This window comes from Taudactylus pleione, unplaced genomic scaffold (assembly GCF_031769625.1).
Source record: "Taudactylus pleione unplaced genomic scaffold, aTauple2 ptg000073l, whole genome shotgun sequence".
NCBI lineage: Eukaryota > Metazoa > Chordata > Amphibia > Anura > Myobatrachidae > Taudactylus > Taudactylus pleione.
Window position 1 is genome coordinate 4,400,862 of NW_028284475.1, and position 22,916 is coordinate 4,423,777.

The window sequence follows — 22,916 nt, forward strand, 5'->3', positions numbered from 1 at the left end:
GTGACCGTGTGGCACAATTGTCGCTGCACCTCTGTGGGCTCACACCTTGGGACGCATGTACCGCGCAACTTTTTATCCACCACTTGCTCGAATCTCGGAATTGCGTGCGACTCAGAATCAGGCCCCATGTCCCTATTTTTCAGTATTATATAGGTTGACTCTTAGGGAGTGATTCAGAGGTAGACATAGGGAAGTCATCGGACGCAATTGTCCAATGGTTTCCCTCTGCGCATGCGTCCCAGCCGCACTTTGCATGCGCACAGATCAAAATTGCACTTGCAATTTCAATGGCAATTTCTGAATGGTAACTGGGGGGTGGCTTCCAGTCGCGGATGTGTTGGTGTATAAATACACAGTTGCACTGACACGTTGGCCATGGCCAGTCAGATTCTGCGCTTGCCATTGGTAGGTGCAATATCCGATGGACCGGCCGATATTGCGTCTTTGTAAACACATCGGCAGACTTACACCGCAGCTGGTGGACATCTCAATAGGACGCATAAAGACGCATTAGTGCAACCGCGTCCACCACTGAATCACCCCCTTCATCTCTGAGGTTTATAAATTAGTTTTTACTATTTGCTGCGGGGCCCAGCTGTGGAGCGTTGCCAAAAGTGTTGGATGTTTCACAAGTAAACACTGGTTCCCATAAGTGTTGTGCCTACCCGTACTGTGCTATACTGACATTGTCATTGATTGGTTCGTCCTCCATAGCGATTTGAATGCCGTAGGCCAAAAAGCAGAGAATGGCACCAATCCACAACAAAATGGAGAAACCACCGAATAGCTGACGGCAAAACTTCACCCACTCAGGTGTGGTGGGGGGAGGTGTGAGGGCGTTAGGCCCATCTTCTGCCAGTATTTCTGCTGCACGCGTGTTTGTCAAACCCTGTGGGTGTGAAAACAGGAATCATTTTTGTCAGGAATGAAGGATGTTAAATGTCCTTAGACAATAATAATAATAATAATAATAATAATTGTCCTTAGACTCAGGAATAATAATAATAATAATAATAATAATAATAATAAGCAGAATTGTCCTTATACTCAGGTATAATAATTATTGTCCTTAGACTCAGGTATAATAATAAGAAGAATTGTCCTTATACTCAGGTATTATAATAATAATTGTCTGTATACTCAAGAATAATAATAATTAATAATAATAATAATAAGAAGAAGAAGAATTGCCCTTAGACTCATGCATAATAATAATAATAATAATAATAATAATAATAATAATTGTCCTTAAACTCAGGTATTATAGTAATAATAATTTACCTTATACTCTGGAATAATAATAATAATAATAATAATAATAATAATAATATTAATAATAATAATAATAACTGTCCTTAGACTCAGTTATTATAATAATGATAATTGGCCTTAGACTCAGTTATTATAATAATACTATTAATAATAATAATTGTCCTTAGACTCAGGTATAATAATAATAATAGTGATTGTCCTTAGACTCATTAATAATAATATTAATAATAATAATAATAATATTGTCATCATCATCATCAAAATACATGAGTGGTATGACAACAGGTTTAAAAAATAGTCTTATGTTTGTCACTCTCTGACATAGTTATTCAAAAATACAATCATTTCTCTAGTGGCCATTTTAGGTTATTTAGTTGCCTATCTATTACATAGAACTGAAAAGACTGACTTTCTGTGGCTTCTAGGATTCAAAAGTAGAAATAACATAGGACAACAAAACAACAGCAAAAATGTACACTTATATCATACTATTTATGACTTCTCAATCTACTTTATTGCTGTTTTCTTTGTTATGAAAACATCAAAACTTTAAAAACTTAAAAATCAATAAAGTATTTTTTTTCCTATTCCAGTCCCCACCAATGTCATTCAGAGATTGCAGTAGTGATAGGAGGAGAGCCAGGGCTGTTGAGACAACCACGGGGCCTGGGTACGATGGGGATGTGACCAAATGAGGGAGGCGTGGCTCCGTCCCCTCCGGAAAAAAAGTCCATTTAAAATACTATGCCTCATTCTGTCCCGTTCAGCAACTTTTTACTGCTGGTGATACTCCGTAACAGCTGAAGGTAAATAGCAAAAGCTCTATCTCCAGTGAAAACAGACAGTTCCATCAGAGTTAGGGCTTTTTAGGACATGATAAGTAGACCTCTCAAGTTGAACAGATACACACGTTTCATTAACTTAACACAATAAAGTCCTATGTCCTAGAAATCTTTATATCTTTTTCAAAATGTCTGTGGAGGGAAGGTCAGCATGGCAGCCAATCACACACACCAACTGATAGCTTTCAGCATGTCATGTAATAACAGACTAAGCGAAAGACAAGTTGGGGTAGGATATTACAGTGTTTAGTGAAGACAGAAGGCGTTTCTGTGAAATAGAGAGGACCAATCACAGGCCACAGTCAACATATTGCAATTTGTGATTGGTCTTCCCACTCACACCCTCCTGGCTTCCGCCTAGTTTACCTAATTGAACTTTAGATGGATTGTAACGGTGCTTCTTACCTTGGACAGATCAGTGCCATATTTTCGTGCTATTTCATCCAGAGAGAGTTTATGGTCATCCTGAAAAATATATGTATATATTAAATAATTTTTTATTTTGGGACATGAACGAACATCTGTAAAATACATGCATTTATATTTGACTAGTTGAATTAATATTGTAACTCAACCCATATAAATCAGATTTATAAAAATAAAATACCTTATTTGTGCTCTTGACTGTTATAAGTAACATAATAATAAGTAACTCTGAGGTGAGACATTATGGGTCACATAATAACATTACATACTGTAAATAGCAGAATAGTGCTATAATCTCAAAGTAACCAATCAGATAGAAGTGTCATCTACCTAGTGCCCATTACTATTGGAAGCTAACATCTGATTGGTTGTTATGAGTCATAGCACAGTCTTGCAATGAAAATCACTGGATTTATTGATCCCTATCAATTTTCTCGTTCCTCACCATGGTAACTTCCTTCTTCAACTCGTCCATCTCCTTCTCTTTTTGCTTCTTTTTGCCCCCTCCATTGTCCGCGTTTGTCGCCGCCGGCGAGTACTCCCGCCCATCCTGTGAAATGAGAAACAGTGAGATGATCCAGGGCCTATTCCTGAGATATTTTTTGTATTTCCTGCTCAATATTTTAGAGCGAAAGATTTCTCACTCTGCGTTAATCACCTGAGACTCCTGTATGGAGATCATTTGCAGTAATTGCTCATTTCATAAAATCATTGCCCTGCACAGCATTTTTAAATAAATGTATATTGGAAACAATTAATTATTATGGGGAGATGTATCAAATATTCGAGAGAGATAAAATGGAGAAGTTGACCATAGCAACCAATCAGCTTCTGTCATTTTATAAGCTGGGCTAAATAAATGGCAGTTAGTAGCTGATTTTGCTATGAATGACTTCTTCACTTCATTGCTCTCAGAAATTTGATACATCTCCCCCTGAATGAGCAATTATTGCTATGTGATTAATCACCTAACATCGTGTGATAGACTATTGCCCATTTAGTCTAACTTCAAAGTTGCCCAGACATGGGCCTATCCTACCGCTCGGCGCTCAGAAGCTGTCAAATTGAGTCTGGCCAATCGTTAATGAGGCACGACAACTGGTTTACATCCATGACTGGGGCCAATTAGTGTGGTAAGAATATGAACCCCCACCAACCCCACATAGTGATGATCTGCGACTGCGACCATCTTCTGACCGCATTTACCAACATGCCTCATTATCAGGCATCATGACCAAGTTTGGGCCGTACAAGCAGCAATATCAATCTCAATTGCCCGAAATGATCTGCATGTATGACCGCAGGGGGGGGGTTCCGAGTACCCAGAAACCCCCCCTGACAGCCTCGAAAGCAGACGCCATTTTATTAAGCCCCGCCCATACGCGGGTTAATGAGGAGGCGGAAACAATATGAGACTATGCTACTAGAATTGCGTCATTTGACTCCGCCCCATCTCGAGTGACCCACGAATCACGCCATTTTGCCACTAGGGGGAGGAGCCTAGTAACATGGTGCCAGGACTGCCAGAACTGTAATTTCTATGGAAAGTAGATAAACTCTAATATGGTAACAAGTGAAATACTTTGCATTACAGTCTTTGCCTCTTATTTTACTTGACTCTTTGGGATAGATTGAATAAGCAATTAGGAGCCTGATTCAGCAAGGAACGCAGTTTGCGTATACGCACGCAATCAGTCGATTAATTTGCCCTGTGCATGCATCGCAGTGCTCGAGACAGCCTGTCAATCATTTCTTAGTGCCGCTGCCTGTCCGCTGTGTTCGCATACCCGATCGCAGTGGCCGGCTTGCGCACTGCGATGCATGCGCACATTGCAAACATCGGCAGGCTGCGCATTGCGTGCGAACGCACACTTGCAATCCAACCTGAATCAGGCCCAAAATTCACAATCTGAGATTTTCAAGATACATTTCACCTCCCCCAAACTCTCCACTTTTTCTATATCTACATCAAGGTATTGTTTCAGTCACAAATGAATTCATCCTTGTTGAGACCTCTCTCTCCATAACGCCATTACAGGGGCGTGCATAATTAAGGCAGTGCGGCAGCATACCTAGCCACACCGTAAGTTAGACACAGGAAGCGGCCAAAATCCTGCTGCAGGTCAGGTCAACCACTATTATGCTAAAGGGTTCGATGGTTCTCGATGTTGCCGATGTTTTTGCAAGCCTGCGTACTGATCAAGCATAGACAGAGAGGAGTGGCTGAAAATCCTACCAGTTAATTGCTAAGACCTCTGTCAGCGGAACTACGGAAGGAAAATTCCCATAAGCTTTATGGTGCCTGCTGAATTCCACACCACCTACCCTCAGACATCTCATTTATGCTGGCGACACTGTGTGGCCAAAGGGCCATAGATCTGCCTATTCGGTGAGAGTGTATAATTTTGGGAGGACCGTTACTGTCGCTTTACATGGGTTACCTCCATCCGGTTCACTCCCAAACCTCTCGCCATGTGTCGCACAACCCAATTCCTGATGTTGATAAAACTTTGGATAGACTTAACAGGCAAATCTGTAATGGGGCCAAGACTTGATTGGCTACGGAATGGAAATAATTTTCTCCTCCGGCTCTATCAGCGGTTATAAACAAAATACTGTTTGTTGCATCCATGGATATATATTTCCGGGCTACTTTCTGATACAGTGCGGTCCTTTCATAAAGTTTGGACTCCCTGGTATCTAGGGGCCTGATTCGCAGTCACGCGTAATGCAGCTGGTCACGCAATTAAGCGATCACATGCGCAAAAAGTTCTGAAAACTGCTACGACGCGGGCGTTACACAGAGTGCCATCGATTCAGATGGTATCAGACGGAGGAAAAGTGATTGGCGCTCCTGGGCCTAGACTGGTAGTGCACGCGAAAGTGGGCCATTCAGGGAGCGCGTTATGGGAGTGCCAGTGTAGGTGGGTGTGTTCCCTGACGCACAGTCGCAGGCACAGGAGGTCGTTGTTCGATGGAGAAACTTCACATGCCATGGGGCTAGTGCAAGTATCGATGGTGCGACCGATGGTGACATATAAGGTCATACTAATCGGTATTACAGTGTGCACGGGAGCTAAAAGTAGGCATCTCAGTACATACACATTCGGTGGCGCGGATGTACACCAGGGTAGGATTTGTAGGCTGTTTGCATAGTCGCGTTGCTGCATGCGTTTTTGTGTGCGGCCCAGAACCAGGCCCTGTGTGACAACATAACGTTACCTGGTTCCTGTGGTTTTTCAGTTTTTGTTTTTTTTATTCTCAATATCTACCTCCATCTGGCCTGAGGTTTTCTGTTCACCTGTGCTGGCTGGTGCCCTTATTTCACCTCCCCCTCCCGTTCCATTTTCACTTCCCCTCAGCCGTTACTTCACCACCTACTCTTTTTAGGCTTCCCCTTCCCAGTTATATGGTAAAAGGACATTGCAGTCACACAGTCGGCATGCTGTTTATAGGGGCTGATTCAGCATTGCACGTGGATCTGTGTGTGTGCAGGACCCGTGATCGCGCGCAGTCCCTGCTATGCCTCTGCCTGGCTGACAAACAGAGGAATTTAATGGGCGGTGAGGGGGCGGCCGTCGTTCCCGGAAACGGGACGTGGCGAGGACGCAGTTTCATGGCCTCGCAAGCCTGCCAGCCTGCGAAAGCTGAGACATACTCAACTGGCTGGCGGCCTGGCGCCATCCACCGTCGGTGAGCCCAGCCTGCAACCTCGGTCGCAGTGCTGAGATCGCAAATGCAGCAGGGGGTGTCATACAGGGGGTGTCATACAGGGGGTGTCTTCCAGGGGGGGTCATACAGGGAGTGTCATACAGGGAGTGTCATACAGGGGGGGTCAAACAGGGGGCGTCATACAGGGGGGGTCATACAGGGAGTGTCATACAGGGGGGGTCATACAGGGGGTGTCATACAGAGGGTGTCATACAGGGAGTGTCATACGGGGGGGTCATACAGGGAGTGTTATACAGGGGGGGGTCATACAGGGGGGGTCATACAGGGAGTGTCATACAGGGGGGGTTCATACAGGGGGTGTCATACAGGGAGTGTCATACGGGGGGGTCATACAGGGAGTGTCATACAGGGGTGTCATACAGGGAGCGTTATACAGGGGGGGTCATACAGGGAGTGTCATACAGGGAGTGTCATACAGGGGGTGTCATACAGGGGGTGTCATACAGGGAGTGTCATACAGGGGGGGTCATACAGAGGGGTGTCATACAGGGGGTGTCATACAGAGGGGTGTCATACAGAGGGGTGTCATACAGGGGGGGTCATACAGGGGGGGTCATACAGGGGGTGTCATACAGGGGTGGTCATACAGGGGGTGTCATACAGGGAGCGTTATACAGGGGGGGTCATACAGGGGGAGTCATACAGGGAGTGTCATACAGGGGGTGTCATACAGGGGGTGTCATACAGGGAGTGTCATACAGGGGGGGTCATACAGAGGGGTGTCATACAGGGGGTGTCATACAGAGGGGTGTCATACAGGGGGGGGTCATACAGGGGGTGTCATACAGGGGGTGTCATACAGGGAGGTGTCATACAGGGGGTGTCATACAGGGGGTGTCATACAGGGGCTGTCATACAGGGAGTGTCATACAGGGGGTGTGTCATACAGGGGGGGTGTCATACAGGGGGTGTCATACAGGGGGTGTCATACAGGGGGGGTCATACAGGGGGTGTCATACAGGGGGTGTCATACAGGGAGTGTCATAAAGAGGGTGTCATAAAGAGGGTGTCATACAGGGGGTATCATACAGAGGGGGTCATACAGGGGTGGTCATACAGGGGGTGTCATACAGGGGGTGTCATACAGGGAGTGTCATAAAGAGGGTGTCATAAAGAGGGTGTCATACAGGGGGTGTCATACAGGGGGTATCATACAGGGGGTGTCATACAGGGGGTATCATACAGAGGGGGTCATACAGGGGTGGTCATACAGGGGGTGTCATACAGGGGGTGTCATACAGGGGGTGTCATACAGGGGGTATCATACAGAGGGGGTCATACAGGGGTGGTCATACAGGGGGTGTCATACAGGGGGTGTCATACAGAGGGGGTCATACAGGGGGTGTCATACAGGGGGTGTCATACAGGGGGTATCATACAGAGGGGGTCATACAGGGGTGGTCATACAGGGGGTGTCATACAGGGGGTGTCATACAGGGGGTGTCATACACCTCCTGCTTCATTTGCATATTAGCCAGGACGGAATTGCAAAGTTGCCTGCGTGCGGCTTTGCAATTCCGTCCTAAGCTGAATCACGCCCATAGTTGAGTTTATGGCTTTATTAATGCTTTGTCACACCTTACTGCCTCTGGTTTTGACCGTCTTATGCTTCTTTATGCCAAACTTTGCTTATGGTACTTTTGTAGTCTGCAACCCAAAATGAAATGAAAGAAAATCGCCTTCTTTACAACGTGGCATAGCCACACAAGCGGTTCTGCGCTATGCAAGTCCGAAACTCTATTCATCTTCCTCTACCGCGGTCCGTCCGTCTCCACAGCTTGTAAAGGAAACCTAAAAAAACCTAGGTGATTCTTATTTCTATGTTAGAGGATACATGGAGTTCCTGCCAGCATTTCTGCCTGCTGATTGTAATGCCATATGTAGAAATGATTCCATCTGTTGGACGACTCCTAGCTCACCATTCCTACCGTCACCTCTGTCCTGTCCTCAGGCCAGTACACTCCTCTGACCTCTGGCCTTTATTCCCATAGGACAGCTGGTTCCCATAAGAACACACTTATTCTGGGACTGGAATCCGCCAAGTGTGCGGGTTGGGCCGTGAGAAGAGATGGAAACACCTTTGTGCTGTGTATTCAAATTCTCAATAGTTTCGGGGGAATCATGAAACCAAAGTCCTGCAAGCAAATTACGCACAGGGCGGACGACTGAGGGCCTGCTTCAGAGATGGACGGAGCGCCAATGTTTACGTCGCTGATCGACGTTTTACTACTGTGCATGCACGATAAAGTACAGGAATCCCTTTTTTTGTGCACGCGTAAACCCTAGTGTCCTAGGCCGTTCACAATTGCGTACGGGATCGCTAAGACTTGAAAAGGTGTTTGCGATCTCCTGGGCGTTTCAGGGTGGAGACCGGGAGGTGACCTAAAGTGATCGCAAAGAGAGGCCCTTTCATGGGCGTGTTATGGGAGTGTCTGGGAGCGCTGTTGCCTTCCCAATCGCACATCCAACGCTTCACCAGCCCTGCTTAGCTGATTATGAGGAGAGGAGAGTAGACCCTGGGCTACCGTAAATGTCGATGGAACGACCGATGTTGCGTCGATGTTTACAGTCTCCATCGCAAATGCACAGACCACGCAGCCTGAAAGTGTCGTCTCACTGCTCGCACACATTTGCATATTCCCACAAACGCTATTGAGAGAGCGACTGCGAGCGCGGCCTCATTACCAGTCATCTCTGAATCAGGCCCTGAGCTGGGAGAACACGGACACAGCGAGTAATCCTGCACCTGGAGAAACCAGGCTGCACTGCATGGGGTGCACATACATTATGCATGCAGGGTAAATAGCGGCTGCTTTAACATGTAGCCCCCAATTGCTGGGCAGCTTTAATTTTACACTGCAAGTTAGGTTTGAGCTATGACAGGTCCCTTACCAAATATAAGTCTCTCTGTTACATCTCCCCACTCCTGCAGTGTGGCATGGTAGTACCCAGGGGCATGTAAGTCCCTCTGTTACATCTCCCCACTCCTGCAGCGCGGCATGGTGGTACCCAGGGGCATGTGAGTCCCTCTGTTACATCTCCCCACTCCTGCAGCGCGGCATGGTGGTACCCAGGGGCATGTAATTCTCTCTGTTACATCTCCCCACTCCTGCAGTGCGGCATGGTGGTACCCAGGGGCATGTAAGTCTCTCTGTTACATCTCCCCACTCCTGCAGCGTGGCATGGTGGTACCCAGGGGCATGTAAGTCTCTCTGTTACATCTCCCCACTCCTGCAGCGCGGCATGGTGGTACCCAGGGGCATGTGAGTCCCTCTGTTACATCTCCCCACTCCTGCAGTGCGGCATGATGGTACCCAGGGGCATGTAAGTCTCTCTGTTACATCTCCCCACTCCTGCAGCGCGGCATGGTGGTACCCAGGGGCATGTGAGTCTCTCTGTTACATCTCCCCACTCCTGCAGCGCGGCATGGTGGTACCCAGGGGCATGTGAGTCTCTCTGTTACATCTCCCCACTCCTGCAGCGCGGCATGGTGGTACCCAGGGGCATGTGAGTCTCTCTATTACATATCCCCACTCCTGCAGCGCGGTATGGTGGTACCCAGGGGCATGTAAGTCTCTCTGTTACATCTCCCCACTCCTGCAGCGCGGCATAATGGTACCCAGGGGCATGTAAGTCTCTCTGTTACATCTCCCCACTCCTGCAGCGCGGCATGGTGGTACCCAGGGGCATGTAAGTCTCTCTGTTACATCTCCCCACTCCTGCAGCGCGGCATGGTGGTACCCAGGGGCATGTGAGTCTCTCTGTTACATCTCCCCACTCCTGCAGCGCGGTATGGTGGTACCCAGGGGCATGTAAGTCTCTCTGTTACATCCCCCCACTCCTGCAGCGCGGCATGGTGGTACCCAGGGGCATGTAAGTCTCTCTGTTACCTATCCCCACTCCTGCAGTGAGGCATGGTGGTACCCAGGGGCATGTAAGTATCTCTGTTACCTATCCCCACTCCTGCAGCGCGGCATGGTGGTACCCAGGGGCATGTAAGTCTCTCTGTTACATCTCCCCACTCCTGCAGCGCAGCATGGTGGTACCCAGGGGCATGTAAGTCTCTCTGTTACATCTCCCCACTCCTGCAGCGCGGCATGGTGGTACCCAGGGGCATGTAAGTCTCTCTGTTACATCTCCCCACTCCTGCAGCGTGGCATGGTGGTATCCAGGGGCATGTAAGTCTCTCTGTTACATCTCCCCACTCCTGCAGCGTGGCATGGTGGTACCCAGGGGCATGTAAGTCTCTCTGTTACATCTCCCCACTCCTGCAGCGTGGCATGGTGGTATCCAGGGGCATGTAAGTCTCTCTGTTACCTATCCCCACTCCTGCAGCGCAGCATGGTGGTACCCAGGGGCATGACTCCTGCAGCGCGGCATGGTGGTACCCAGGGGTATGTAAGTCTCTCTGTTACCTATCCCCACTCCTGCAGCGTGGCATGGTGGTACCCAGGGGCATGTAAGTCTCTCTGTTACATCTCCCCACTCCTGCAGTGTGGCATGGTGGTACCCAGGGGCATGTAAGTCTCTCTGTTACATCCCCCCACTCCTGCAACGCGGCATGGTGGTACCCAGGGGCATGTAAGTCTCTCTGTTACATCTCCCCACTCCTGCAGTGCGGCATGGTGGTACCCAGGGGCATGTAAGTCTCTCTGTTACATCCCCCCACTCCTGCAACGCGGCATGGTGGTACCCAGGGGCATGTAAGTCTCTCTGTTACATCTCCCCACTCCTGCAGTGTGGCATGGTGGTACCCAGGGGCATGTAAGTCTCTCTGTTACATCTCCCCACTCCTGCAGTGTGGCATGGTGTACTGGTGTACCCAGGGGCATGTAAGTCTCTCTGTTACATCTCCCCACTCCTGCAGCGCAGCATGGTGGTACCCAGGGGCATGTAAGTCTCTCTGTTACATCTCCCCACTCCTGCAGTGTGGCATGGTGTACCCAGGGGCATGTAAGTCTCTCTGTTACATCTCCCCACTCCTGCAGCGCAGCATGGTGGTACCCAGGGGCATGTAAGTCTCTCTGTTACATCTCCCCTCTCCTGCAGCGCGGTATGGTGGTACCCAGGGGCATGTGAGTCTCTCTGTTACATCTCCCCACTCCTGCAGCGTGGCATGGTGGTACCCAGGGGCATGTAAGTCTCTCTGTTACATCTCCCCTCTCCTGCAGCGCGGCATGGTGGTACCCAGGGGCATGTAAGTCTCTCTGTTACCTATCCCCACTCCTGCAGCGCAGCATGGTGGTACCCAGGGGCATGACTCCTGCAGCGCGGCATGGTGGTACCCAGGGGTATGTAAGTCTCTCTGTTACCTATCCCCACTCCTGCAGCGTGGCATGGTGGTACCCAGGGGCATGTAAGTCTCTCTGTTACATCTCCCCACTCCTGCAGTGTGGCATGGTGGTACCCAGGGGCATGTAAGTCTCTCTGTTACATCCCCCCACTCCTGCAACGCGGCATGGTGGTACCCAGGGGCATGTAAGTCTCCCTGTTACATCTCCCCACTCCTGCAGTGCGGCATGGTGGTACCCAGGGGCATGTAAGTCTCTCTGTTACATCCCCCCACTCCTGCAACGCGGCATGGTGGTACCCAGGGGCATGTAAGTCTCTCTGTTACATCTCCCCACTCCTGCAGTGTGGCATGGTGGTACCCAGGGGCATGTAAGTCTCTCTGTTACATCTCCCCACTCCTGCAGTGTGGCATGGTGTACTTGTGTACCCAGGGGCATGTAAGTCTCTCTGTTACATCTCCCCACTCCTGCAGCGCAGCATGGTGGTACCCAGGGGCATGTAAGTCTCTCTGTTACATCTCCCCACTCCTGCAGTGTGGCATGGTGTACCCAGGGGCATGTAAGTCTCTCTGTTACATCTCCCCACTCCTGCAGCGCAGCATGGTGGTACCCAGGGGCATGTAAGTCTCTCCGTTACATCTCCCCTCTCCTGCAGCGCGGTATGGTGGTACCCAGGGGCATGTGAGTCTCTCTGTTACATCTCCCCACTCCTGCAGCGTGGCATGGTGGTACCCAGGGGCATGTAAGTCTCTCTGTTACATCTCCCCTCTCCTGCAGCGCGGCATGGTGGTACCCAGGGGCATGTAAGTCTCTCTGTTACATCTCCCTACTCCTGCAGCGCGGCATGGTGGTACCCAGGGGCATGTAAGTCTCTCTGTTACATCTCCCCACTCCTGCAGCGCGGCATGGTGGTACCCAAGGGCATGTAAGTCTCTCTGTTACATCTCCCTACTCCTGCAGCGCGGCATGGTGGTACCCAGGGGCATGTAAGTCTCTCTGTTACATCTCCCCACTCCTGCAGCGTGGCATGGTGGTACCCAGGGGCATGTAAGTCTCTCTGTTACATCTCCCCTCTCCTGCAGCGCGGCATGGTGGTACCCAGGGGCATGTAAGTCTCTCTGTTACATCTCCCTACTCCTGCAGCGCGGCATGGTGGTACCCAGGGGCATGTAAGTCTCTCTGTTACATCTCCCCACTCCTGCAGCGCGGCATGGTGGTACCCAAGGGCATGTAAGTCTCTCTGTTACATCTCCCTACTCCTGCAGCGCGGCATGGTGGTACCCAGGGGCATGTAAGTCTCTCTGTTACATCTCCCCACTCCTGCAGCGCGGCATGGTGGTACCCAGGGGCATGTAAGTCTCTCTGTTACATCTCCCCACTCCTGCAGCGCGGCATGGTGGTACCCAGGGGTATGTAAGTCTCTCTGTTACCTATCCCCACTCCTGCAGCGCGGCATGGTGGTACCCAGGGGTATGTAAGTCTCTCTGTTACATCCCCCCTCTCCTGCAGCGTGGCATGGTGGTACCCAGGGGCATGTAAGTCTCTCTGTTACTTATCCCCACTCCTGCAGCGCGGCATGGTGGTACCCAGGGGCATGTAAGTCCCTCTGTTACATCGCCCCACTCCTGCAGCGCGGCATGGTGGTACCCAGGGGCATGTAAGTCTCTCTGTTACATCTCCCCACTCCTGCAGCGCGGCATGGTGGTACCCAAGGGCATGTAAGTCTCTCTGTTACATCTCCCTACTCCTGCAGCGCGGCATGGTGGTACCCAGGGGCATGTAAGTCTCTCTGTTACATCTCCCCACTCCTGCAGCGTGGCATGGTGGTACCCAGGGGCATGTAAGTCTCTCTGTTACATCTCCCCTCTCCTGCAGCGCGGCATGGTGGTACCCAGGGGCATGTAAGTCTCTCTGTTACATCTCCCTACTCCTGCAGCGCGGCATGGTGGTACCCAGGGGCATGTAAGTCTCTCTGTTACATCTCCCCACTCCTGCAGCGCGGCATGGTGGTACCCAAGGGCATGTAAGTCTCTCTGTTACATCTCCCTACTCCTGCAGCGCGGCATGGTGGTACCCAGGGGCATGTAAGTCTCTCTGTTACATCTCCCCACTCCTGCAGCGCGGCATGGTGGTACCCAGGGGCATGTAAGTCTCTCTGTTACATCTCCCCACTCCTGCAGCGCGGCATGGTGGTACCCAGGGGTAAGTAAGTCTCTCTGTTACCTATCCCCACTCCTGCAGCGCGGCATGGTGGTACCCAGGGGTATGTAAGTCTCTCTGTTACATCCCCCCTCTCCTGCAGCGTGGCATGGTGGTACCCAGGGGCATGTAAGTCTCTCTGTTACTTATCCCCACTCCTGCAGCGCGGCATGGTGGTACCCAGGGGCATGTAAGTCCCTCTGTTACATCGCCCCACTCCTGCAGCGCGGCATGGTGGTACCCAGAGGCATAGTTACTCATTTTTTTTTGCTTTGCTCTCAACTTTAAATCAGCTCCAGGATATTCTATAGTGGATTATAACAGAGGAATCTGGGGGCTTTAAGAGGATTTACTACCATCCCTATTCAAACTTAGTGGTACAAGTATATATAAAATTGCCATTATTACGTCAATAAATGTTTTGCCGCTACTTATGGTGGTTATAGGAGAAGTTGCTTTTGACTTTCTCTTGGTAATACTCGGAGCAATAATAGTTTCTTATTGCTCTGCTGGCCACTGTTCTGCTCTGCAGAGCACATCTCGGGGCTCAGCACACTTATGGAATGGAGAACCACATTTTTGAGCATCTACCTGTAGTTCTAATGCTATTACTAGAATAAGAAAACAAATAAAAGCTCTTCAATATGAAAATATAGATGTAATATTTAGATTTATATTATAACCTGTAATATATTCCATAATGAGGATATACTATATCTATGATGTAGCAGCAGTGAGACAGTCCTTGCATGAGCTTATTAATTTACATTTGTTTTCGGAACCCCATGCAGTTTTTTCCCCGTTATTTTCCAGTACCAGCCCATGCTGAGACACGTTTTTGTTTAACCTTTAATTAACCCTTTCTTTTCATTTTAACCGATTGAAGCCTGCACAGATCATACTGATCTGTGCAGTGCTCCGCCCAAACTAGCTTTTTTGTTGGTTGTAAAACCGACCTTTAGTAAATCTGCAAATCCTATTCTTCTATGTGAAAGTATCGATTGTTTGTTCGATGTTCTAAGGTGTTCTAAGGTCGGGTTTACGGTCCATTTGCAAAATCAAAGGGAAATCGAGTAAAAACACCAAACCGACCTTTAGTAAATTGACCCATCAGTCTAGGTTTGTTTTTGTTCCGTATAAAAGTATTGCAGAGACTTTGCAGTGCATCAAGGAAAGACCCCGGGACAGACAGAGGGCCTGATTCAGAGCCGCTCGCAAAAAGCGTGCGCTCTCTCTGAATCAGGGCGTGTGTTTTTTGTTTGGTTTTTTTGCGGCCTGTTACCACCCACAGCTTATGCGAGCGGCCATGATGATGGTCGCGATGGTCAAGACCATCGCGACAATACTTGCGACTAGACCCTTGCGGTAGGGTCTCGTTGCCGCAAGCCCCAGTGGACTCCCTGCACTAGTAGAGCAGGAAGTCCACCTACTGACATCACTAGTGATGTCAGTAGGGCCGCCCACAAACGGAGGCGATCCTGCAGGAACGCCTCCGTTTGCTCAGCCACCCCCCTTCCCCGCCTTCCAAACGGGGCAACTGTCAATCAACATCGACAGCTGCCCCTTGCCCAGGATGCGAGCGCCGGAGCGAGTGCTTTTTGCGCTCGCTCCGGGGTTCGCGCACGCTGCGCATCCGCACTGGGCCCCCATCGACCAGCTTGCGAGCGCGTCTGAATCAGGCCCAGAGCTCTGAAACATATAGAGAATCCATCCGAGGTAGCGCACTCATCTTTACCACAACCCGGGACACTAATGCCGCTGTGACGCCGTCTTTTTACGCAGCGTGACTGAAGCTTTATGCTAATGCCTGTCCTGTGTGTGACTGGCAGGAGGTGCTTCCAATGGGAAGTCACAGTGCAGCCAGTGCAGTCACGGACTGCAGTTGGCTCACTGAGGTGGCATATAATACTGGGGGGGCTGCATAGACAGTCACATCCAATCAAACCAAACACACTGAACGGCAAAGGCTTAGGGCCTGATCCAGAGCCGCTCGTAAGCGGCCGCTCGTTCGTTCTGACCGATGTTCGCACATCTGCGCATGCGTACGGATTGTAATACGTATGCGCAAACCAGTCAGTGCGGCCGAAAATCGTTTGTTCGCTATATAGCGAATGCCTGCTAATTTGAGTGACAGGAGGAGGCGTATGTGGGTGGTAACAGGGGAAGGTGCTTGAAAACAGGGAGTGGATATCAGAACGCAGGCGTGCTTAAAGGTCAAAACGGGCGTTTTATGGGTGTGCATAATTAGTACAGCAGCGTCATTGACCACGTCACTTGTTTTTTTTTTTACCCCGAACTGCTCACAAAATAGCAGTTGAAAAAACCAGCCACAAGAATAGCGAGCAGTTCATACGCTGTTCGATGTGCTCGATTAATCTAATAAATAGCGGACATGACGTAGGATGCGAGCGGCCAGGGGGCGTATTTTTTCGAAATTACAACCGCAAGTTTTGCTTGCTCGTTCAGACTTAGAGGCGTGAACAGACCGCAATTAGCGAACGGTTCATTTGAATAGCCACCCCTTGTTTTAGAACGAAGGACACACCTATCACACTGTATACAGACATAGGACACTACACCCCCAACATGACCATAATACAATTCTATTACACTCTATACAGACATGGGACACTACACCTCCAACATGGCCTAACCACTGTACATGATCATAATACACTTCTATTACACTATATACTGACATAGGACACTACACCTCCAACATGACCTGACCACTGTACATGATCACAATACAATTCTTTTACACTGTTAGGGGAGGGTTAGGAGATGTGATACAGCAAATCACATCTCCTAATATGACCTGACCATTGAACATGATCACAATATAATTATAATACACATATGATTATAAAGTCACAGCAGAGTTTAGTGATTATGTAAGGACGGGATGTAGTTTATATCCCGGCTTTCGGGATGCAGGCGCTCAAAATGCAGATGCTGGAATCCCGACACCAGTCAGAATACCTGCGCCAGCATCCCGACCGGGGAGCGTTAGGGTTAGGCACTAGGGGGAGGGTTAGGGTTAGGCACTAGGGGAGGGATAGGGTTAGGCACTAGGGGAGGGTTGGGTTAGGCACTAGGGGAGGGTTAGGCACTAGGGGAGGGTTAGGCACTAGGGGAGGGTTAGAGTTAGGCACAAGGGGAGGGTTAGGGTTAGGCACTAGTGGGATGGGTAGTGTTAGGCACTATGGGAGGGTTATGGTTAGGCACTAGGGGAGGGCTAGGGTTAGACACTAGGGGAGGGTTAGGGTTAGACACTAGGGGAAGGTTAGGTTTAGACACTAGGGGAGGGTTAGGGTTAGGCACCTGGGGAGGGTTAGGCACTAGGGGAGGGTTAGGGTTAGGCGCTAGTGGGATGGTTAGTGTTAGGCACTATGGGAGGGTTATGGTTAGGCACTAGGGGAGGGTTAGGGTTAGACACTAGGGGAGGGTTAGGGTTAGACACTAGGGGAGGGTTAGGCACTAAGGGGGAGGGTTATGATTATATACTAGGGGGAGGGTTATGGTTAGGCACTAGGGGAGGGTTATGGTTAGGCACTAGGGGGTTGTTTAGGGTTAGGCACTAGGGGGTTGTTTAGGGTTAGGCACTAGGGGAGGGTTATGGTTAGGCACTAGGGGAGGGTTAGAGTTAGGCACTAGGGGAAGGTTAGGCACTAGGGGAGGGTTAGGGTTAGGCACTAGGGGAGGGTTAGGGTTAGGCACTAGGGGAGGGTTAGGGTAAGGCACTGGAGAGGGTTAGGCACTAGGGGAGGGATAGGATTAGGCTCTAGGGGAGGGTTAGGATTAGGCACTAGGGGAGGGTTAGTGTTAGGCACTAGGGGAGGGTTAGGATTAGGCATTAGGGGAGGGTTAGGGTTAGGCACTAGGAGAGGGTTAGGCACTAAGGGAGGGATAGGATTAGGCTCTAGGGGAGGGTTAGGATTAGGCACTAGGGGAGGGTTAGGGTTAGGCACTAGGGGAGGGTTAGGATTAGGCACTAGGGGAGCGTTAGGGTTAGGCACTAGGGGAGGGTTAGGGTTAGGCACTAGGAGAGGGTTAAGGCTAGGCACTAGGGGAGGGTTAGGGTTAGGCACTATGGGAGGGTTAGGGTTAGGCACTAGGGGGAGGATTAGGGCTGGGCACTAGGGGAGGGTTATGGTTAGGCACTAGGGGGTTGTTTAGGGTTAGACACTAGGGGGTTGTTTAGGGTTAGGCACTAGGGGAGGGTTATGGTTAGGCACTAGGGGAGGGTTAGAGTTAGGCACTAGGGGAGGGTTTGGCAATAGGGGAGGGTTAGGGTTAGGCACTAGGGGAGGGTTAGGGTTAGGCACTAGGAGAGGGTTAGGCACTAAGGGATGGATAGGATTAGGCACTATGGGAGGGTTAGGGTTAGGCACTAGGAGAGGGTTAAGGCTAGGCACTAGGGGAGGGTTAGGGATAGGCACTAGGGGAGGGTTAGGGTTAGACACTAGGTGAGGGTTAGGGTTAGGCACTAGGGGAGAGTTAGGGTTAGGCACCTGGGGAGGGTTAGGCACTAGGGGAGGGTTAGAGTTAGGCACAAGGGGAGGGTTAGGGTTAGGCGCTAGTGGGATGGTTAGTGTTAGGCACTATGGGAGGGTTAGGGTTAGGCACTATGGGGGAGGGTTATGAATATATACTATGGGGAGGGTTATGGTTAGGCACTATGGGAGGGTTAGGGTTAGGCACTAGGGGAGGGTTAGGGCTAGGCACTAGGGGAGGATTAGGGCTAGGCACTAGGGGAGGGTTAGGGTTAGGCACTAGGGGAGGGTTAGGGTTAGGCACTAGGGGAGGGTTACGGTTAGGCACTAGGGGAGGATTAGGCCTAGGCTCTAGGGAAGGGTTATGGTTAGGTACTAGGGGGTTGTTTAGGGTTAGGCACTAGGGGGTTGTTTAGGGTTAGGCACTAGGGGAGGGTTAAGGCTAGGCACTAGGGGAGGGTTAGGGTTAGGCACTATGGGAGGGTTAGGGTTAGGCACTAGGGGGAGGATTAGGGCTGGGCACTAGGGGAGGGTTATGGTTAGGCACTAGGGGGTTGTTTAGGGTTAGGCACTAGGGGGTTGTTTAGGGTTAGGCACTAGGGGAGGGTTATGGTTAGGCACTAGGGGAGGGTTAGAGTTAGGCACTAGGGGAGGGTTTGGCAATAGGGGAGGGTTAGGGTTAGGCACTAAGGGAGGGTTAGGGTTAGGCACTAGGAGAGGGTTAGGCACTAAGGGATGGATAGGATTAGGCACTATGGGAGGGTTAGGGTTAGGCACTAGGAGAGGGTTAAGGCTAGGCACTAGGGGAGGGTTAGGGATAGGCACTAGGGGAGGGTTAGGGTTAGGCACTAGGGGGAGGATTAGGGCTAGGCTGCTGGGGGGGGGGGTTAGGTTTAGGCTACGGGGAGGGAGGGTTAGGGGTAAGGTTAGGATACTCCCTGTCGGGGAGTGCCGGCGTCGTGATTCTGACCGCTGGGATCCTGAGCACGGGCATCCCGTACCCAACCCATAAGGACATGTTGCCCCAGGATACACACTGGTATATATACAATGCGTTAATTAATTCATTAAAACGCAGGTAAAATGTTTCATGTGCAGGTAATAGGATTCCTTTCTTGTGGTTGTTACACCTGCGATAAAACAGGAAGTGATTGTACTGTTCAGGTTTAGCACACATGGCAATTGCTTCATATTATACGCATCTCATCGTGTTTACAGTGCGCTCCCAATGAGATCAATATCATATCTCTGAAATGTAGCAAGAAGCAATCAGGGTAACGTAACACAGGCCAAATTACAAATATGTACAGTCTCATTCCATTCAATGATTGTTATTATGACACCCACTGACTTGCACGTAACGTGTATTATAATAACCTGCCTTTTCATTGTATTAGCTCCAGTGTGTATGCAGCCTTATACAGATCTCACATCTCCCAGCTGAAAGCAGCACTGGCTTTGTAGTAATGGGTGCGTTATTCCTTGCAGTACACTCATTTTCATAATTAAAACTGATTTTACAGATATTATTTGCAGGTATCTCTACACAAATTAGCATCGCTTGAGTGTTATAGGATGACATTGTTATTAAGGGGCCGATTGGTAGTCAAGGGGCGTAAAATGGAAAAAAATTAATTAAATTCATGCAAAAGAGTGTGTTTCCGCACATGAGCGGAGCTGCCCTTATCTGAAGACGTGCATTCCTCCATATTGGAAGAATACTGTACATACCTGCCTTACAACACTCCGTCAGTGTATATTTACACCGGATGGTGCAAATATACTGTATACCTCTAAACATGAGTCTATATGCTGGTGTGCATGAGCCATATTTGTGTAATCACGCCCTCACCGTTCTTTTTCTACGTTAGAACAGCCCCTCCCTCCCCCTATCCGCCTCTCCAGTAGTAAGGTGTAATACAAGCAAAGTGCATGTGGTTCTGCGTACGCTGGCTTGCTGATCATGTGCGAATCATATAATCACGCAAGATACGATACAGGAACTGGTATAGTACTCATTCCGCACCAGCCTCTAAGTGCCTGCTAATGGTTGTCCTAACCTATGTACTTGTGAGATGGTGATTTCAGCTTAGTTTCACACTTCGATAGCAGTTTGAGTTTTCACACTCCCTCCCTTCATGTATCTATGGTTTATAATAAAACGTGGCAGGAACCAAACAGTCCTGATGGTGCTTTACTAGTTATCTCTTAGCACTGCGGAGATGCTGATAAGCCTGAACGCTATTTATCAAGCATTAAATCAGCAGAATAATGGACACGTGAAAATATTTACAGTTCATCCTTATTAGTCACTGATAATCTGGCCCCGGGCGCAAAGGATGGGCTACATCAGTTATCAAACATTAACACGCGCAGGATTATTGTCAGTGAATAAAGCTGTTTTGTTCTGGTTTGTTGTCAGAGAAACTAGCCTAGGACTTCCTTATGCCAATGTGCGCAAGCTGCTAAACCCTTCACAAGTACTAAGAGAATTCAAGCATCAGAGAGACAAGACTGGTAGCAAGTTCAAGTTGCAAATATAATCAGATTTAAAGATTAGACCCCCCCAAATATTATAGATGGGACATTTGCACACAAAAAAATGAAGTGGGCCAGTTGGATTGGTTCCAGGGAAACGGGAAAGTTTTTGATATCGTCGTATAGCAGGGTTTCTCACACGCTGTCCTCAAGGGACCCTAACAGACCAGGTTTTAAAGCTATGCATGCCTTAGCACAGGTGACTTCATCTGTACCTCTAGTCAGTTGGATGATGCCATCTGTGCTCAAGCATGGATATCCTTAAAACCTGGGCTGTTAGGGTGACGTGAGGAGCACATTTGGAAACCACTGATGTAGGGTGTGTGAGGCGAGACTATACGCGTGTGTGTAATGTGACGTCCCAACAGATTTTCAGGGGATGCATTCATGTCATAACATAGATGTGTCCTTATTATACGCACCCGTGTAACGTGTACAGCTACACGGCTGGCTGCAGTGCCAAGGGATGACTGAAAGAATGTATGTGTGTGCATGTCTGTCTGTCTCATATCATATATAATCAGGTGCATACACACAACAGGATAAATGTAATACTCACCCCTCTCCCCATCTTCTTATACTCCCTGTGGAATTCAACGGGGAATCAAAGGCACTAAAATAATAAGAAAAAAAAAACACCAAATAACAGTGAATCAAGTAATTCCTTCTTTAAATAGCAGCGGTGTGTGTTTCTCCTTCTCCGCAAAAGAACCACTTGTTGAAACTGGAGCTGGTTTGGGGACAAGCTCCTCCCTCCCTGGGGGAACTCGGGACCCTCCTTCTGCCCCCCTGGAATCCTGGTGGCAGCTGACAAAAGTTTGGCGACACTAGCAGTCACTCAGAGTCTGGGGTGATTTCCAAACCCCCCCCCCCCCTCTCCTCCATGGTTGTCCCTGTATGTGTTGCTTCCTCTCTCCCCTTCTCTGTCACTTTGAATTCTCTCTTTCCTCCATTCTCCAATTGTTCCCCTCGCCCTCCCTCCCCTCGTTGCCCTATTTCTAAATTTATCTTCTTTTTCCTTAGATCTATCCCTCGCCCATCACGTCTCTCGCCTGATTTCTCCTTTTATCTTCCTTCTCCGTCCATCAGCTCCCTCATCTTTTTTTTTTTTTTTTAAATAATGCTCCAGCCTTCTCCGTCTTTTATAATAATTATCGTTTCCATCTTCATCGGTTTATGCAGCAGCTCCCGGCCCCCGGGGTCATTTCTCCTAAATAGATTGCATATTCCTCATTAATTCCTGACATCTCCCACCTCCTGCCTTACCCGCATGTGAGCTGTTATCTCTCTCATCTGGCTGAGCCTTTTCCTTTAAGACCCCATCTCACCCCCCCCCCTTCATTATACCATCTGCAGCTAGAGCGCTTACACTCCCATTCTTTGTAGTCTTACCCCTTCCTTCTATATCTTTGCTTTCTTTCCCTGTGTCAGATTGTGCAGCCCCCTACCTCCCCCCTTCGAAGAAAAATACTGCCCCTCTCCTCCCTTCTCACCCTTGTGTCCCCCCCACCTTGTGCACATGTAGGCGGCCTGGACAGACCTCCCCGCTGCCTCTGTGCAGCTGGATAAATAACATTACCACATTTCAACACATGCTCAAAAAACAAAAACAAACAAACAAAAAATAAAATATTTTCCCTGCGGGCGAAAACAGCTAATCATTTTTTATTTATTTTTTACATTATTTTTGAGAAGCTAAGTAGATTGGTGATTTAACCATCTTTAAAGATGAAATTCCAGACTAATTGCATTTGTAACCCCACTGCGGTTGTGTCGAAGAGTGTCAGCTCTTTGGGCCACTGATACTTGAGAATTCAGCTCTGTATTTATTTCAAGAATAGTCATTTAGGCCTTGGTATTGGGTCCAACAATGGCACTGACTCCCTGCCTAGTTTGTGGCTAGGAACGGGGAGTCACAGTAGATTCATGTGCCTTGGCAATGATGAGAATTGGCAGGTTACTCAGCCGCTCTGTCTCGCTGTGTCTAACTAAACTGGCTGTCTCTATGCCCTTGGTCAGTTTGAACTGGTGGCTCGGTCTGGGGTGCAGGGACTCACACCAGCTGCCAACTTTAAATTTAACATCCCCACAGCCCGTCCCACTCATTAAGCTCTAGCATA

The 22,916-nt window shown here is 49.1% G+C and overlaps 1 protein-coding gene across 1 annotated transcript in view; it reads right to left on the reverse strand.

The window, feature by feature from the left end:
- LOC148532557 (sodium/potassium-transporting ATPase subunit alpha-2) overlaps positions 1–22,085 on the reverse strand; it is a 48,261-nt gene extending 26,176 nt beyond the window's left edge. The window contains exons 1-5 of the mRNA XM_088467598.1: positions 22,063–22,085; positions 21,356–21,409; positions 2,986–3,090; positions 2,520–2,579; positions 686–889 (exon numbers count right to left, since the gene is read on the reverse strand). Coding sequence (XP_088323724.1) covers positions 686–889; positions 2,520–2,579; positions 2,986–3,090; positions 21,356–21,367 — 381 coding nt within the window. The 5' untranslated portion in view covers positions 21,368–21,409; positions 22,063–22,085. The remainder of the gene's footprint in view (positions 1–685; positions 890–2,519; positions 2,580–2,985; positions 3,091–21,355; positions 21,410–22,062) is intronic.
- Between the last annotated feature and the right edge of the window lie 831 nt (positions 22,086–22,916).